Source organism: Tachyglossus aculeatus, chromosome 5, assembly GCF_015852505.1.
Source record: "Tachyglossus aculeatus isolate mTacAcu1 chromosome 5, mTacAcu1.pri, whole genome shotgun sequence".
NCBI classification, from domain to species: Eukaryota; Metazoa; Chordata; class Mammalia; order Monotremata; family Tachyglossidae; genus Tachyglossus; species Tachyglossus aculeatus.
The window spans coordinates 58,581,965-58,601,760 of record NC_052070.1 but is presented as its reverse complement, the minus strand read 5'-3'; the positions used below and the strand labels follow the sequence as shown (position 1 = coordinate 58,601,760).

General features: G+C 45.5%; 1 protein-coding gene across 1 annotated transcript in view; it reads right to left on the bottom strand.

Annotated features, from left to right (window-relative positions):
* Nucleotides 1–12,660: 12,660 nt before the first annotated feature.
* Nucleotides 12,661–19,796, bottom strand: part of MICOS10 (mitochondrial contact site and cristae organizing system subunit 10) — a 41,086-nt gene continuing 33,950 nt past the window's right edge. The window contains exons 2-4 of the mRNA XM_038746665.1: nt 17,215–17,262; nt 15,862–15,971; nt 12,661–12,907 (exon numbers count right to left, since the gene is read on the bottom strand). Coding sequence (XP_038602593.1) covers nt 12,899–12,907; nt 15,862–15,971; nt 17,215–17,262 — 167 coding nt within the window. The 3' untranslated portion in view covers nt 12,661–12,898. The remainder of the gene's footprint in view (nt 12,908–15,861; nt 15,972–17,214; nt 17,263–19,796) is intronic.

Sequence of the window (19,796 nt, the reverse complement as noted above, 5' to 3'; positions counted from 1 at the left end):
AGGGGACCGTGTCCAGCTGATTATCTTGTATCTAACCCATTGCTTAGTAGGGTCCCTGGTATATAACAAGCGCTTAACAAATACTGTAAAAAAAATCCAGACCTGTTCTTACTTCTGGGCTCACATGAGGGGAAGATCTGAGGAGATGCCCAGAGACTGAGGGAGACGCGGGGAGGAGGGAGGCTTGGGCAGAGCTGTGTCCCCCTGCCCCTTTAGAAATACTGAGACTTCAAGGTGGAGCTCTGAGAGAGGCCCCTGCCTTGGAATCACTGCGGTGACACACCTGGTTGGCAGCAGAGACTTGAGCTGCCCGGGCAGGCTTGGCTGGCACGGGGCAGCAGGGCCCGAAGACGGAGCCATCTGGCAGGAGGCCGGGTGGCACGGTGTGGCTAGCCCCGGCTGGCAGAGGCAACCTGGGACCTGAGCCGCGGTGGCTGGTTGAAAGGCTTTCTTTTCCTCAAGCTCATTAGAAAACATCTGGGCTCCGAAAATGACCTGGAATGCGACACGGCTTTTGGGGGGGCCGGGAGGGAGGGTTCTTCCTGAGTCCCGGGAATGTGAGCTCCCGCAGGGCAAGACTCGAGCCAGCTGTTTCCTCTAATCCCGTCAACCTGGCCTCCGACAGGGGTCCTGAGCCTCCGCGCTCTTGCCGGAGAACTAAAAAATAAAGCACAGCCCCTCGGTGCCCTAGGCGAGGGGGATTAGTGGCTCCTTTGGGGCTGTGCCAACACATTCTGAGGCCAGAGGGCAGCCATGAAAAATTGCTCTCCTCCCATCCCCGAGCAAACCCAAGTGTGGTTAATCATTCATCTCTCTCTCTCTACCTTGTTCTTCCCTCTTCCTCACCAGGAACAGGCCCCTTGAGTGCGCTCCCATGACTTGCCTGCTCTCCTGGGTTGGATTCCGACGCCCTTAGCGAAGATTTGGGAGCCTCGGACAATGGTGAGGGTCTGAGACAGGGACTCGCTTAGGAAGACAAATCCGGACCTGGAGAATTGTCGCCACGCTTGTGTTGGGGAACACGGAAAGTGTAGCCTTATCATGGGGTCCGAAGAGAGGTTGCCGATCCCTTCCATCCGATACGCGGAAGCCGCTCTCTCCTTTTTCTACGTTGTCCTCTCATCTCCCATTGGAAGAGGATTTCACTGAAGTTTCTTGAGCTGGTGGTCTTGAGAAAGGAGTTGAAAATTCCCTTAGCAAGCCTCTGGAACTACCGTGAAAAACTGGGGGTTTTCCGGGAGGGGAAGAGTGTGGGTAATGTTTATGTTAAATACGTATTTAATTGCTCTTGCTGGGATTGAATTTTGAAGAAAAGTAGTTTGATCTCCAAAATGGGGAGAGGAGATAATAGCTTGGATTTCTCTAGCAACTTCTCCTATGACCTCATTTAGCTACATAATGTCCCTGCGGGATAGGAAGGGGCGGGGATTATTCTCCCATATTACAGTTATGAGATACCGAGGCTCAAAGAAGTAAATTAGCTTGCCCAAGGGCACTCAGTGAGTCAGAAGGGGAGTTGGGGCACAAGCCAGGTCTCTTGACTCATCATCAATCGTATTTATTGAGCGCTGACTCCCAACTCTGCACGCTATAGAAAGTAGATTTACCAGAATATATATATAATATATATTCCATTATTATATAATATATATAATCCCATTATTATATTCCATTAAATATATATACATATATATTTAAAAAATCAAAAGACACACCTTCGTTGAAAGTCAGTGGCAGAAAACTGTCAGTGGTTCCAACCTGACTATGCCTTGCAAAGACAAGATATGAATGCCAATCAGGAGAGAGAGACACGGCTGCCAATCCGTGAACTGTAGTTTCTGTGCCATGGGTAAGTCAACACATCAGTTCTTTCCACTCTTGATGAGAAAAAGAACACGTTCCTTAAAACGGGAGTTTCTGCGAATGGCGATACTGGGACATTCTACCCCTCGCGATCGGCTTCGAGGCTCTCCGCTAGTTCTTCCTCTCTTACATTTTGGTAATCGACCAGTGGTGTTTGTTGAGCGCTTGCTGTATGCAGAACACTGTGCTACACCTTTTTTTGTTGTTTTTTAGGTATTAAGTGCTTACTGTGGGCCAGGTAGTGCACTAAGCGCAGGGGTAATAATAATAATAATGGCATTTATTAAGCACTTACTATGTGCAAAGCACTGTTCTAAGCGCTGGGAAGGTTACAAGGTGATCAGGTGGTCCCAGTGGGGGCTCACAGTCTTAATCCCCATTTTACAGTTGAGGTACCAGAGGCCCAGAGGAGTTAAGTGAATTTCCCAAAGTCACACAGCTGACAATTGGCGGAGCTGGGATTTGAACCCCTGACCTCTGAGAGACGAAACAATCAGGTTGGACAGTCCTTGTCCCACATGGGGCTCACAGTCAATCTCCATTTTACAGATGAGGCACTTAGTACAGTGCTCTGCACACAGTAAGCGCTCAATAAATACGACTGATTGATGAGGGAACTGAGGCAAAGAAAAGTGAAGTGACTTACCCAAGGTCACCCAGCACAAAAGTGTTGGAGCTGGAATTAGAACCCGGGCCCTCTGACTCCAAGGCTCGTGCCCTTCCCTCTAAGCCACGCTGCTTCCTTGGTTAACTCCCTGAATTCTTTCATTCATTCGTATTTATTAAGTGCTTACTCTGTGCAGACCACTGTACTAAGCACTTGGGAAAGTACAGTACAACAATAAACAGTAACATTCCCTGCCCACAGCGAGCTCACAGTCTGAGGTGCATCAACCCAACTCTAAACCTTAGGTATTTATTAGTACCTACCCATTGCTCTTGGGCGTGTATGAATTGTCAATTATATATTCCATTATTTATTTGGATTACTCTCTTTGTAAATATTTTTGTCTCCCCCCTTTAGTATGGGCAGAGAATATGCCTTCTGCTTCTGCTGTACTCTAGGCACTCAGGAGGTGCTCAAAAATAATAATAATAATAATAATGATATTTGTTAAGCGCTTACTATGTGCAAAGCACTGTTCTAAGTGTTGGGGAGGATACAAGATGATAAGGTTGTCCCGGGGGTGGGGGGCTCACAGTTTTAATCCCCATTTTACAGATGAGGTAACTGAAGAACAGAGAAGTGAAGTGACTTGCCCAAAGTCACACAGCTGACAAGTGGAAGAGTCGGGATTTGAACCCATGACCTCTGACTCCAAAGCCCGGGCTCTTTCCACTGAGCCTCAAGAAATACTGTATCATTACTACTACGATTACTTCCATGTCAAATACACGGGAGCTCAAAATACATCTATCCTTCTCTAGACTAAGTTCATTTTGGGCAGGGAACATGTCTGTTAACTCTGTTGTACTGTGATCTCCCAAGTGCTTAGTACAGTGCAGAGAGTAAGCACTCAATAAATACCACTGATTGATCCTTTAGAATTGCTACTTCAAAAGCCGAAATCTCCTTTTAGTGTACTTCGAAAACACCATTCCACTCAGCTCATAACTGCAACCTGTTGTCAGAACATAATGGAGGGTAGGTTTCTCTACCCTCTAATGCCGGAAGGTTTGGAAGCAGCATTGCCTAGTGGATAGAACATGGGCCTTTGAGTCAGAAGGATGTGGGTTCTAATCAATCAATCAATTGTATTTATTGAGCGCTTACTGTGTGCGGAGCACTGTACTAAGCGCTTGGGAAGTACAAGTCGGCAACACAGAGACGGTCCCTACCCAACAGTGGGCTCACAGTCTAGAAGGGGGAGACAGACAACCAAATAATAATAATAATAATGGCATTTGTTAAGTGCTTACTATGTACAAAGCACTGTTCTAAGCGCTGGGGGGGATACAAGGTGATCAGGTTGTCCCACATGGGGCTCACAATCTTAATCCCCATTTTACAGATGAGGTAACGGAGGCTTAGAGAAGTGAAGTGACTTGCCCAAGATCACACAGCAGACATGTGGCAGAGCCGGGATTCGAACCCACGGCCTCTGGCTCCCAAGCCCGGGCTCTTTCCACTGAGCCACTGCTTCTCTAAAACCAAACATATTAACAAAAATAAAATAAATAGAATAGATATGTACAAGTAAAATAAATAAATAGCACTTGCTTGTTAAGCACTTGCTATGTGCCAAACATTATTCTAAGCGCTGGGGTTAATCAGATTGTCCCACATGGGGCTCAGTCTTAATCCCCATTTTCCACACGAGGCACAGAGAAGTTCAGTGACTTGCCCAAAGTCACGCAGCTGAGAAGGGCAGAGGCAGGATTAGAACCCACAACCTCCGACTCTCAAGCCCATGCTCTTTCCACTAAGCCACGCTGCTTCTCTTGGCCCGAAGGAGACAGGAGACAGTGAAGAAGCGAGAATAGGGACAGCATGTGGCTTTGGCCTAGTTCATCTCTAATCCCACCTCTGTCACTTTCCTGCTGTGAGACTTTGGGCGTCACAGCTTTTCCGTGCCCCAGTTCCCTCATCTGTAAAATGGGGATTAAGACTGTGAGCTCCATGTGGGACACGGACTGTGTCCAACCTAATTAGCTTGTCTCTACCCTTGTGCTTAGTACATGCCTGGCACATAGTAAGTGCTTGACGAATTCCCCCCACCAAAAAAAAAAAAAACCCCCAAACCCAGACCCCATTTCCCAATGTGCTGTTACAATCATCATCATCATTATGGTAAGTGCTAAACACTATTAGTCACACACTGTTCTAAGCACTGGGGCAGATACAACTTAATCAGGTTGGGCAGAATCCTGTCCCACATGGGGCTAAGGAGGATACGATAATAATAATTATGGTATTTGTAAAGTGCTTACTCTGTGCCAGGCACTGTTCTAAGTGCTGGAGTAGATACAAGATAATTGCTAATTATCAAGATAATTGGGTTGGACGTAGTCCCTGTCCCACATGGGGCTCGCAGTCTTAATCCCCGTTTTACAGATGAGGGAACTGAGGCACAGAGAAGTTAAGCCATTTGCCCAAGGCCACACAGAAGGAAAGTGGCAGAGGTGGGATTATAACTCAGATCCTTCGACATCTAAACCCATGCTCTTTACGCTAGGCCATGCTGCTTCCCAAAAATATAATTAACTTTAGTGGTTAAAGTAACTGCCACTTTTGTTGAGCTGAGTACTTTTTGTCAAAGTTTTCGGTTGGACACGCATGCATTTGGTGGGCTGAGGGGGCGATTTAAATCTTCAATCAGTTTGAGCCTTGTCTTTTCTAGTATGGGAGGAGGGGATGATGAGGTCTATAGTGGAATAAGCACTTTGCTCAGGACGAGACCAGAGCAAATTTCATCATCATCATCAATCGTATTTATTGAGCGCTTACTGTGTGCAGAGCACTGTACTAAGCGCTTGGGAAGTACAAGTTGGCAACATATAGAGACAGTCCCTACCCAATAGTGGGCTCACAGTCTAAAACGGGGAGACAGACAACAAAACCAAACATGCTAACAAAACAAAATAAATAGAATAGATATGTACAAGTAAAATAAATAGAGTAATAAATCTGTACAAACATATATCCATATATACAGGTGCTGTGGGGAAGGGAAGGAGGTAAGATGGGGGGGATGGAGAGGGGGACGAGGGGGAGAGGAAGGAAGGGGCAAATTTCCCATTCACAACACCACAGCCCTGGACTCAAGAAAGATCTGTTTCCTGGGACTGAAAAGGTAAACTGATTGAGTCTTGTCTTTTCATAAGAAAAGACTGTTTTTTTGCTATTTACTAGTGCGTCCCTCCAGGAACCCAGTGGGAAAACTGAGGAAGAGGGGCAATCACATTTGCTCCTGTAAAGGAAAGCTACTTGAGAATGGAGATTAGAAGCGGTATGACCTAGTGAGTAGAGCACAAGTTTAGGAGTCAGAAGGACCTGGATTTTAACTCCAGCTCCGCCATTTGTCAGTTGTGTGACCTAGGGCATGTCACTAACTTCTCTCTGCCTCAGTTACATGTGAAATGGGGCTATCCACTTTGAGCTGCACGTGCGACATGGACCTGATTATCTTGTATTTACCCCAGTGCTTAGTATAATAATAATAATAATAATGATGATGTTATTTGTTAAGCGCTTACCATGTGCAAAGCACTGTTCTAAGCGCTGGGGGATAGTGCCTGGAACATAGTAAGTGCTTAACAAATGCCAGGAAAAAGAGAACTTGAGGTCTGAGTTTCCCCCAACTAGACTGTATGCTACTTGGGGGTCAGAATCATGTCTGCCAACTTTATTGTATCATGCTCTCCCAAGCACTTAATACAGTGCTCTGCATTCATTCATTCAATCGTATTTATTGAGCGCTTACTGTGTGCAGAGCACTGTACTAAGCGCTTGGGAAGTACAAGTCGGCACTTCCCTCACCAGGGAAAGAGCAAAAGGAAGAATTCTCTGTTCCCGCCTTCTCACCGGAATGAGAACACATGGATGAAAGGGTAAAGCGCTTGGGGTAATAAGATCAAATGTGAAAAAAGTGGCGATCTAGAAATGCAAAATTGAATTACGTTCAAAGCCCTTTCCAAGCATTTTAAAAGGTCATCTAATTGAATATCAACGGGCAGACATCTTGGGGTAACCACTTCTCTCATGGCCTTTGTTTCCCCAGTAAACCAGCGTATGCTCTTTGAGGACAGAGAATCTACCGTCCCACTGATCCTACAAAATCATTTACATGGTGGGTGCTCAGGTATTAATTGACACTGATGAGGAGGAAGAGGAAAAGGAAGAGGAGGAAGAGGAGGAGGAGGAAAAGGAGGAGGATGAAGAGGATGTCAATAATAATAATAATAATGATAGCATTTATTAAGCGCTCACTATGTGCAGAGCACTGTTCTAAGTGCTGGGGAGGTACAAGGTGATCAGGTTGTCCCACGTGGGGCTCACAATCATAATCCCCATTTTACAAATGAGGTAACTGAGGCACAGAGAAGTTAAGTGACTTGCCCAAAGTCACACAGCTGACAATTGGTGAAGCCGGGATTTGAACCCATGACCTCTGACTTCAAAGCCCGGGCTCTAGGAAGACCATGATCACTAAGGAAGGGGAGGATGGTGGTTTGAATAGGAAGAGCTCTTTGTTTTTTCCATTAAAAATCTTGGGGAAAAGCCAACCTCCTGCTCCACAATCCCCTACCTAACGAAAAGTAGCATGGCCTAGTAATAATAATAATAATAATGATGGCATTTATTAAGCGCTTACTATGTGCAAAGCACTGTTCTAAGCGCTGGGGAGGTTACAAGGTGATCAGGTTGTCCCACGGAGGGCTCACAGTTTTAATCCCTATTTGACAGATGAGGTCACTGAGGCCCAGAGAAGTGAAGTGACTTGTCCAAAGTCACACAACTGACAATTGGCAGAGCTGGGATTTGAACCCATGACCTCTGACTCCAAAGCCGGTGCTCTTATCACTGAGCCACGCTGCTTCTCTAGTGGGTAGAGCCCAGGCCTGGGAGTTGGAAGGAAACTCCCTGTGGGCAGGGAACACGTCCAGCAACTCTGTTATATTGTACTCTCCCAAGAGCTTAGTACTGTGCTCTGCTACTTCAATACCACTGACTGACCTGAGTTCTAATCCCAGGTCTACCACTTGCCTGCTGTGTGATCTTGGGAAAGTCGCTAAACTTCTTTGCACCTCAGTCACCTCATCTGTAAAATGGGGATTAAGACCGTGAGCCCCATGGGGGACACCGACTATGCCCAATCTGATTAGTATGCATCTGCCCCAGCACTTTACAGTGCCTAATACATAGTAACAAATCCATTAAACAGTGCTTTGCACATAGTGAGCACTTAACAAATACCATCATTATTATTATTATTATTTTAAAAATATAGTGAAGTTGGGGACTTCCTCCTTTTGGCCAACCATAATAATAATAATGATGGGATTTGTTAAGCGCTTACTATGTGCAGAGCACTGTTCTAAGCACTGGGGAGGTTACAAGGTGATCAGGTTGTCCACGGGGGGCTCACAGTTTTAATCCCCATTTTTGACTATCACGTTTTTGCCTTTGTTCAAATTATCCCCAAGTCATCCTCCAGTGCCTGAGAGGAAGCGGTGATTGCAGCAGACACGAAGAAAACGTGATAGCTTCCAGATGAGCTCATTATACTAAATTTCACATTCCTTTCGGTACTTAGAATTTCCACTTTCTCCCCGCCCCTCCACCCTCCTTCCCCCAACCCTTTTTACATTTTCTGTAATTAGACGGCAAGCGACAGGAAAACGTCGTCCCCACAACTCGCTTACAAGGACCGCCTCACCCCCATACAGAATTATCCTTGTGGAAATACTTCGCAACGTTTATTTGGACGGGTTCAAAAGCAGTCCTTTAACAATACAATCAAATTAAACCACGACGAGCAAAACGCCATTACGGCTTGGTAATAAAAAAAAATGTAAGCAGCGAGGTTTTGAAAATTAAAAACTAATCAAATCTAGGCTTCTAGCCCCCCAACCCACCCAAGCTCTACACTTTCACTCATTTCCAATGCAGGCCCTCTCCTTTGAATTGGGCGTGAGAGGCGAGACGGAATCGGGGATTCCTCCGAAATGAGGTGTCTAAACTGAGCGCGCCTTCTGCAAAAGGAAAATCCACTCTGATAAAGCTCCCTGTGGTATTTTGCAGCGCCAAAGCTGTTCACCTAAATGGCTTCAAAATACATATTGTTTTGCTCCAAATTATACGGTGTCAGTTGAGCCTGTATATATTTATATATGTTGGCAGGGTAGGCCCCTTTCGGGGCGCCACAACAATATTCCAGCATCCTGTGCCCAGCTGGTTCCCGGCATTCCCTCCGGAAAAACCCACTGCTTTCTTTGGGCTCCATTCCCAAGGGGCACATGAGAGGCGAAGCCGAACTCTTGCAACCCCATGACGGAAGAGGGTCTCTGAAGAACTGACTTTCTAATGAAATCCGGAGGGGAACGAAGACGACTCCCTTATCGACGGCCAGATGGACAGGTGTCTTCCTGATGATAATACTATTTGTTAAGCGCTGTGTGCGATGCCCTGCTGTAAGCGCTGGAGGGATACAAGGTGATCAGGTTGTCCCACATGGGGCTCGCAGTCTTAATCCCCATTTTACAGAGGAGGTAGCTGAGGCCCAGAGAAGTGATGTGGCTTGCCCAAGGCCACACAGCAGACAGGTGGAGGAGCAAGAATTAGAAGCCACCTCCTCGGACTCCCAAGGTCGTGATCTTTCCACTATTGAGACTAAGCAGGGGATGTGTCTGTTTATTATTATATTGTTCTCTCCCAAATGCTTAGCACCGTGCTTTGCACACAGTAAGAGCTCAATAAATACGACTGAATGAATGAAAATGAGGCAGAAATAAAAAAACACCCGGGAATTGAAGCTGATAAACAACCCCACGCCTAGCTAGCCTATGGCTAGAGTGCATGAAGCCAACTAGTTTCCCAAACAAGTGAAACCTGTCAAATCCCTGGAAAGGAGTCCATTTTAATGCCTTATAATCACCATTCAACGGGATACCAAGGACACAGCTTTTAGTGTCACCTTGCCTCCCCATTTCTCTGTCAGTGCTGAAAAGGCATAGCTGAATTTTTTTTTTCTATTTTATTGCCTTTCTTGGAGGGTTAGTTGTCATTATTTTCTCTGACTTGCTCACGATAGAGCATGATAATTTTCAATTTAAAAAAAATAACGAGAAGCCTAGTGTGAGAGCTAATGGATTGGGGTGGAGGGGCAGAATAATAATAATGGCATTTAGTAAACGCATACTATGTGCAAAGCACTGTTCTAAGCGCTGGGGGAGATACATATTTTGCCATCTTGTAATAATAATAATAATGATAGCATTTATTAAGCGCTTACTATGTGCAAAGCACTGTTCTAAGCACTGGGGAGGTTAACAAGGTGATCAGGTTGTCCCACAAGGGCTCACAGTCTTCATCCCCATTTTACAGATGAGGGAACTGAGGCCCAGGGAAGTGAAGTGACTTGCCCAAAGTCACACAGCTGACAAGTGGCGGGGCAGGGATTTGAACCCATGACCTCTGACTCCAAAGCCCGGGCTCTCTCCACTGAGCCACGCTGTACTTCCCAAGCGCTTAGTACAGTGCTCTGCACACAATAAGTGCTCAATAAACACGATCGAGTGAAAAGGTGATCAGGTTGTCCCATGGGGGGCTCATAGTCTTCATCCCCAATTAACAGATGAAGGAACTACGGCACAGAGAAGTGAAGTGACTTGCCTAAAGTCACACAGCTGACAAGTAGCGGAGCCGGGATTTGAACCCGTGGCCTCTGACTCCAAAGCCCGGGCTCTTTCCACTGAGCCACGCTGCTTCTCTGGGAATGAGGGCATTCCCAGAATGGAAAGGGGGGGGGGGGGAAGAGCAGAAATGACAAGAAATGCCAACATGGTAAAAATTCCAATTTCACACATTAAATGACGCACTCACCTCCCGTACCTGGTAGAAAACGCCTGCGGATGGAGGACTCAAAGCAAACAGCAGGGCAGAATTCCCAACGAGCATTTTGAGAGAAGAGGAGGAAGAGATTCAGTGTTGGGAGCAAACGATGGCCGGTTGGCACCCTGGGCTCAACCTCTGTCTCAAAACATCGCAAGCAATTTGGGGCAAATTGAGACCAGAGACTGAGAATCAAGCATGGAGCCTCCTCCTGTTCCCATCGCTCGGACCCACTAAATAATAATAATAATGGCATTTATTAAGCGCTTACTATGTGCAAAGAACTGTTCTAAGCACTGGGGAGGTGATCAGGTTGTCCCACGGCGGGCTCAGTCTTAATCCCCAATTTACAGGTGAGGGAACCGAGGCACAGAGAATAATAATAATGATGATGGTATTTATTAAGCGCTGGGGTAGATGCAAGGTTATCGGGTTGTTCCACGGGGTGGGGGGGTTTAAAATCTTAATCCCCATTTTACAGATGAGGTAACTGAGGCCCAGAGAAGTGAAGTGACTTGCCCAAAGTCACACAGCTGACAAGTGGCGGAGCCGGGTTTAGAACCCATGACCTCTTACTCCAGAGCCTGTGGTTTTTCCACTGAGCCACGCTGCTTCTCTGACTATAATCTTCAGCAGCTCCTCAAAATCTCACCATTTCCATTTATACAGTAAACAGCGTAGTGTTTCAAATAGTACTATCAATCAATCGTATTTATTGAGCGCTTACTGTGTGCAGAGCACTGTACTAAGTGCTTGGGAAGTACAAGTTGGCAACATATAGAGACAGTCCCTACCCAACAGTGGGCTCACAGTCTAGAAGGGGGAGACAGAGAACAAAACCAAACATATTAACAAAATAAAATAGAATAGATATGTACAAGTAAAATAGAGTAATAAATATGTAGAAACATATATACACATATACCAGTGTTCAGTAAACACGTACTATGCACAGAACACTGTACCTATTTATTTCACTTGTACATATTTATTCTACTTATTTTATTTTGTTAATGTTTTGTTTTGTTCTCTGTCTCCCCCTTCTAGACTGTGAGCCCGCTGTTGGGTAGGGACCGTCTCTAGATGTTGCCAACTTGGACTTCCCAAGCGCTTAGTACACTGCTCTGCACACAGTAAGCGCTCAATAAATACGATTGAATGAATGAATGAAGCACTGGGCAACGATATACGGATGGGAATTAAACATGGTCCCCGTTCTTCGTGGGGCTCAGGTGATTTGTGCACCCTCTCAGAGAAACGGCTCTTCAGGATCCCAGTTGATCCATCAAATTTACTGAGCGCTTACTTACTGAGCGCTTACTGTGTGAAGAGCTCCATGCTAAGTGCTTGGGAGAGCGCAATCTAAGAGAGTTGGCACACAACGAGCTTACAGTCTAGAAGGGGAGACACATGGATATAAATAAATAAATTAGGGATACGTAAATAAGTGCTGCGGGGCTGAGGAAGGGGGGAATAAAGGGTGCAAATCGAAGTGCAAGGGGAAGCAGAAGGGAGTGAGAGAAGAGGAAATGAGGGCTCAGTCGGGGGAGACCTCTAAGTTAAAGACTATTGTGTATTCGGCCCCTCCACCTCCAACTTAGACTAAAATAAAATTCCTGGGGGCAGCGGATTTTACATTTTAAAAAAGCGCTTCTCCCTCTCGTCCCGGAGACCCAACGTTTAGCCACTCTGAGCGGACCAGGACAGAAAAAACTCCCTCAAAAAACAATAACGAAAAAGAACCCAACACCAAACCAAGTCAACCTCCAGCTTTCGGCCAGATGGCACGCGGAACGGCTTTAATTAGCCCACGGCGCGGGAGGAAGAAAACCCCCACAACGCTGCAGCCCAGTTCACGTCAGGCTCCATTAAAACCACAGGATGTGACATCAATTAGGTGAACCATCCACACAATTAGATTTCTCACTTTCCTAATTCAGCCCGTCAGACGTGCCGGGGGCCCCTTCGGAGAAAACGGGGCTCGGGTTTAAAGAGCCGGGCCGCAGCGAGGGCAGGGTGCCTCGCAACGCCAGGTCTCCGGGCCGCAGATTTACGAGGTGGAAGCATTTCTGTAAACTATACGTTAGCGGGTGAGTGGGGAGGGAAGCGCCATGGCTGTCATTTCGGCGCGACCCCGGGAGGATCGGAGACCAGGTGGTCCCAGCTGCTGGCAGTTCAAACAGAGTCCTTCTTGCTTAGACCAGCGAAACGCACACACTCGCACACCCACAGACACACGAGGCACCGCATTTTTGTTTAATTTATTTCTCCTACAACCTTCTCCTTGCAACTTCCAGAGAGAAAATACAAAACAAGAAACAGAACTTGGTTTTCAGATACATAAACAGTGTGCTGGAGTAGAAAGCGTCACGGATAACATTGTTCGAGATGAATGTCGGCTTACTCCAGGGGCACTTCGATAGTCCTGAGGAATAAACATGATTTCTCTTTTCCTCCCACCGGGATGTTCTCAGTCATCAGTCACTGCTCCTGTAAAGCGAGAGCACTCGGATTATTGTTGCCGGGGCAGGGGTCGGCTTCCCCCACTTAAAGAGCTCCGCTTCGTCCCCCGCGCTCCGGTTCGACGAAGACCATCCGGGTGGCTACAAGTTGGACCCCCGCTTCCGAGCTGAGTTTTCCCAACAAAGGGCTGCGCGTCGCACCCGCCCGGCTCTCCCCTCCCCACGCGATTCATTTAAAGAAATGAGAAATTGGTTCCCTGGCCAAGTACATCGCAAAGGCAATGACCAATACAAAGTAGCTCTTAGTATCATTATCATTATTATTATTTTGGTATTTGTTAAGCGCTTACTATGTGCAAAGCACTGTTTTATGCGCTGAGGAGGATACAAGGTGATCAGGTTGTCCCACGGGGGGCTCACAGTCTTCATCCCCATTTTACAGACGAGGGAACTGAGGAACAGAGAAGTGACTTGCCCAAAGTCACACGGCTGACCATTGGCAGAGGTTTAGTGCCTCATTTGAGAGGGAAGAGGTCGACGCATCGAAGCGCCAGCGAGTGACAAGACCCTTCTGGGGGGTGTGAAGACAAGGCTGTACAACTGCACCGAGATCCTCCACGCCGACCACCAGAATTTAATCGTTTCAAATAGAACAATCCTCAAGCCTTGATCCAAGGCAACACGTTTTGGCCTATTACCCGCCTACGAACGATCCAAAGGTTCGCCACATTCCCCGCTGTGTGTGTAAGAACATGTTGCGTTTGTGCCAGGCAGACAGACCAAGCACGGAGCGGTGGAAACGGTCTGTTGGCAGCCGGGCTCCTTCTCGGCACTGTCCCTCTGATTACCTCATCCTTCCTGGGACCACCCTAGTTTCAGTGCACAGGGTATTCATGAGGACGACGTGGGAGGGTGGCCGACTCCCCGGCGCGCCAGCCCCCTCGGCTCCGAGCCCTCTCTGGTGCTCAGCTTTGGCTGTAAGACGTCGCCGGGCGGGCTGAGCGTGGTCCAAAATGGAGACTGCTCGGTGGGCTGTGGAGTGCTGCTGCCAGGGTAGCAGCGCTCTGATCGAGATTCTAACCAACCTGGCCGTTGCTCACTCTGAGACCCTGGGTGAGTCACTTTCCAGCTCTGAGCCTCAATGGGACCGAGACTCCCATTTCCTTCTGTCCGTTATCACTGTTATTATAATCAAGTAGAGTGCTCTGCACACAGTAAGAGCTCAATAAATACGACTGAATGAATGAATGAATCACCGGTACTTATTGAGTGCTTCCTGTGTGCAGAGAACCGTACTAAGTGTGTGGCAGCGTACAATACAAAAGGGTTGGCAGACACGCTCCCTGTCCACCACAACCTTACAGTCCAGAGGGGGAATTAATAAGAAAATCTGAATTCAGAGTACAAAAAAAGTATATGTTCTGGAAATAGCTGTGCCTATCCCTATCCGCTCCCATATCCCCTATCTATAATTTATTTTAATAACAATAATATTGTTGGTATTTGTTAAGCACTTACTATGTGCCAAGCACTGTTCTAAGCACTGGGGTAGATACAAGGTAATCAGGTTGTCCCACGTGGGGCCCACAGTCTTCATCCCCATTTTACAGATGAGGCCCAGAGAAGTTAAGTGACTTGCCCAAGGCCACACAGCGGACACGTGGCAGAGCCGGGATTAGAACCCACGACCTCTGGCTCCCCAGCCCGTGCTCTTTCCACTGAGCCATGCTGCTTCTCATTTTAATGACTGTCTTCCCCATCCTAGTCTTTAAACTCCTTGTGGACAGGGAATGTGTCTGTTCACTGTTATACTGTACTTTCCCAAGCATTTAGTACAGTGCTCTGCACACAGTTAAGTGTTCATTAAACATCGTTCATTATCTGGGGGAGGAAGAAAGCGTCCAGGCTGAACCACCCACTTTCTCATCTATCTCATACACTCTGATGCACCACCTTCAACATCCTTAAATCCTATACAATTTACCAAATGACTTTCTAAAATAAGTTCTACAACAGTGCATTATAGTTCAATACCTGCTTCGTTCAACCAGTCATTTTTTTACCAAAGGCAGATGGGTTAAATCCTATTTTTCCCCCACTCAGGCCGTCAGTTCAATTACTAACATCTTCCTAAAGACCAGCAAAGGTAAAGAACTCAGGAGACTCCACTTCTGGGTTCAAATCCCATGCCTATTATAGTATAGGCAGCGTGATTTAACACGATGGCATTTCGCTTCTCTGGGTTCCTCATCCATAAAGGAGGGAGACAATACCAGCTGAACCCCAACTGCTGTGGGGATAAGGGATATAATGCCCACGGACTTAGAATGACTTAGTCAAAGGTGCCATTTATCTATTCCTGGGTTCAAGTGTCTGCTTTACTTTTTCTGTAATTTTAACTAACACCTATAAACGACAAGGGATAAACTTTCCAATGCTCTCTCACTGAAATCCACGAACTGTTTGGACACGTATGACTGAGGATGATCATAAACTGAGACAAGGAAGAAAGGACAGCTACTACCGAGTTAGCAGGAGTTGGGACAGCCTGCAGTAATTAAAATGCAGCACTCAAGTCACGGCAACAGGGGTAGGGTCAAAGAGCTTATTAAGCGTTGAAGGAATCACATGTCATTGACAAAAAATGTAACTTTTTCAGGGTACTGCTTTGGATGGATGAGAAGTTCTACTTCAGCTACTGGTAAGAAGTTTCCTCAAGTCTTTCACCAACTTGGAGTTGATACGGAAGCCACCTCTTTGGATGGATCTGTACAGCCACACGAAGTGGAAGTCTGAGCAGTTATCAGGTGGATTTGCACCAGGTGGTCTGCCCAACGGATAATTCAGGCCCCAAAAGTGGAATTGGGGGGCTGAACTCTCCAGCTGGGTAGTCTCCCTGGCTCAAGCCAATCACATAATCGCTCGGGCCTCCATTTCGACTGGACCGAGCCCACGAAGGCAAGTTATCCATTCAATACGTACTTTGACATATTTTCCATGCACGATATACGGAGACTGGAAATCATGCTGGCAGTTGGAGTAGGCCATTCCCAAACCAGTGCCGGAACCAAAGGCCAACGGCCACATCTTTCCTAGGAAGTAGAAAAGGGAGAGAAACCAACAGGGAAACTTTATGAGAGGGAAAAGTGCAGGTCGGGGTAAGTCACTTGACTTTCCAATACAAAGTATGTTCCTGAACAGAAAGCCAACTTGATGTTACGGTTCCGTGAACAGTTACAAATACTTTAAACTTTTTTTTATAATTGTGATTTCAGTCTCAATAAAGAATTATCTGCTCTGAGTTATGATCTGTATGGGCCTGAAGTTATTGGGAAAGGCTGTGGGGGTGGAGGGGGTTGCTTTGGTGGGGTTTGTTTTTTTTAATAATGGCATTCATTAAGCACTTACTATGTGCAAAGCACTGCTCTAAGCGCTGATCGAATGACTCGGGATGCTGAAGTAATGGTTAGGGCACTATTTAGGGCAGTATCACAATAAATGCAACAATCATGGACAGAGAATTCATTCACTCCCAAAACGTGACAAATTTACGTCTTCTTGGTTAGTTCAGGCTGCTTAAATCCTAGAACAGTTTTAGAGGTCGCACAAGGTGAGAGTTCCCATTTATAACTTGCTTTTTTGGGTTATGTGTCACAAATTGCAGATGATCCACGTGAAGTGCTTAGTAGAGTGCTCTGCACACAGTAGGCGCTCAATAAATAAGACTGAATGAAAAGGACAGGCAATGATTTTTTATTGTACTAAACCATGCTCAGAGTCAAAGAAATTCTGATTAGTATATCCACCTCAATGAGTAGACCGTGCCAAACTTTCATAGGTGAAGTCTGGTTACAGTGTATTCCTTTCATTCTCATCAATAAAAATGAAAATGTCTAGAGGCTGTCTCCTTGATCACTTCTTCAGGGGAAGACCTCAAAATCAATTTTGAATAATGGTCCTACAAGATCTGGAAAAGTATAGAAACAACCAACAGTTGATTGCCTGGGCCCCTGGCCTCCCTTCAGGAAGACTCTCGGTACCACGCTCTTTTGAAAAAACAGAAAAGGAGCCATTAATTAGACCTGCATAAAACCTCTCAAGGGCTTAGTCATATCCACATGACTCTCTGGCTTAAATATCTGGATTCCTTAATTTATTCCCCAGCCAAATTTTAGGAGCGTTGATTCAATGCCCAAGAGAATTTTTTAAATGCCCAACCCACCACGGCTACTATGGATCCTGATCTCTTTATGGCATATCTGTGCATACTTCCCCAAAGTTTGTTACACACACCTCTGAGAGTTAAGTCTGAGCTAAAAAGCATTAATTACTTACTTTTAAAGAAGATAACTGAGAAAACAATTCCTAACCCAAAGCCGGCACCTGCAGGGAGAGGAAAAAACAGGAGAGGGTTAACGTGCACAACGGAAAATTAGATTGGGCTTTTTCCATTCAATTATGAAGTAATCAAATCAGCATTTAACCTAAGTATTTTATAATCTTAGGAAGTCATTCTTTTCATGAACTAAGCAGAACTCAAACCTCAGAATTTCCTCTACTGCCTGCTTCCCTTAACTTCGGCTTCAGGATCTTTTAAAGATACTTTCCAGGGCTTAAATGGGTTTGTCGACAGAGGCGGAAAAAGCGTTCCTAACTTGAATGGTTTCAACTATCCTTAGGGCCTCGAGTTTTTCAACTATATAACAGACGGCACTACCTCCCTGGGTTACTTCAAAGCTCCTCTCATCACCTGGGTCACCCTAGAGCTCTCCTTAGTTTACTAATTTAGAAATCAAGCCTCAGTACTCTCGTCAACAGAGGATGGTAACAAAATCTTTCCAAGTGGAATTTTTCTTAAATGAAAGTACAAGCTTAGTTTAGTGATTAATTGGCTAGAATTCCTTTAGGGAATTAGGGGATAGTCTTTTGGCAACGCAAACCTGTTTGGGGGTCAGCGTATACCATCACAGAAACGGATTGCGCGCTTGCACGTGGCCTAGAGAGACCGCAACTCACATGTTATGGGAGAAACGGGCATAATGCCTAAAGTATTGTAAAATGGTCCGGCACGACTACAGCAAAAATGTAAACTACCACAGAATCATTATCTTATTACTCACTGTTAATAACATGTATAAATCAAGTAATGTCCGTCTCACCCTCTAGACTGTAAGCTTGTTACGGGCAGGGAAAGTGCTAAATCTGTTGAACTGTACTCTCCCAAGCGCTTAGTAGAGTGCCCTTGCAAATAGTAGGCACTCAATAAATACTATTGATGATGGTGATTAATTCCATATTCTCATCTCTTTTCCTTTTGACAACTTTGATAGTTTATTAAACTAAAGGGCTGTAGCTAACATTAGTTTTGAATTATTCTAAATATTAAAAGAGGAGGAAACAAACTGACTTCATCGGCAAGCTACAACATATTAAAGATAAAATCCAATGTATCAAGTTTGATAGAGGACTTGTTTCTGAAAGGTCTTTTTGTCTGCTGCATAGTTTCTAAGATCCAATAACAAAAGACATAAATGCTTTACCAGTGCATTTAGATTCAAGAGCAAAACTTGCCAAATACGCAATGACAAATGGAGAACTTTGATGACAACTTGTCAACTGGGCTCAATATAACCCCCATAACTGACAATTTAAGCAAGTGAGCACTTACATATAAAGATGGAATCTCACTTGTCGAAAAGATTCTCCACTTGTGCTTTTAAAATCTCTAAGAGTTTTTCCAGATATCTGAAGACGCTTTAGGGGTTTTTCTGTGCGAGGCCTTGTGCTAACCATCAGAATCTTGTTCCAACAACTCTGACCCCATATGTTAGTCCCAACGGAAGAGAAATTTGTGCCCTCGCTGACAACGCCTTCATTCGTGACTTTTTTCTAAAGGTGATTTTAATTCCTTCACTTTTCTACCCCATCTATGCAACTGTCCAGCTGGTGAAGGGCTGAAAAGTGGGTTTATACTATTAGGAATAATTACCATCTATACGAATTCATAAAACAAACTGTTTTGGCCCTTAGCCCAAGGTGCATTCTGACTATTCTATTCTACTAAATGTGGTTGTGATGCTGTTCCATTTGATTTCTGGCCTATAAAATCTGAACCTGAACTGAAAAGCATTACTTAAAAGAGTCCAACAGGCGCAACACAGGCGTCTTAAATGTCCAACATTCATTCATTCGATCGTATTTATTGAGCGCTTACTGTGTGCAGGGCACTGAACTAGGTGCATGCAAAGTACAACACTGCAATATAGAGAGACAATTCCTGCCCACAACAGGCTCACAGTCTACGCCCTTTATCGATCAAGTAAAACGAGAGTCCTTAGAAAGCATGCCATGAAGGAAAGCAGTGTGGCCTAATGGAAAAAGCTCACGCCTGGGAGTCGGAGGACCTGGGTTCTAATCCCAGCTCTGTTGCTTGTCTGCTATGTGATAATGGGCAAATCACTTCACTTTTCTGTGGCTCCGTTCCCCAAACTGCAAAATGTGGATTCAAAACCTGTTCTCTCTCCTACTCAGACCATGAGCCCTATGAGGGGCAGGGACTCTGTCTGACCTGATTGATTTTTATTTAGCCTAGTGCTGCGGACGGTGCTGATTATTAGCTCCCTCTAGAACATAAGCTTGTTGTGGGCAGGGAACGTGCCTGCTTATTATCATTGCTATTTTGTACTCTCAGTGCTCTGCACACTGCTGGTGTTCAACAAATACGACTGAATGATAGGATTCCAGGACACCGCCTACTTTCAAACTTAGGGGGAATTTTTACAACCCACCTGAACAACAGGTGAATCAATGAGAAATAACTGACCTACAAAATGACAAACGCTGTGGCATCCAAAAAGCAATGCCCATAAATCCCTATTGCCGGAATTTCCAGGCAGTAGGTTCAACAGCTTTCACTT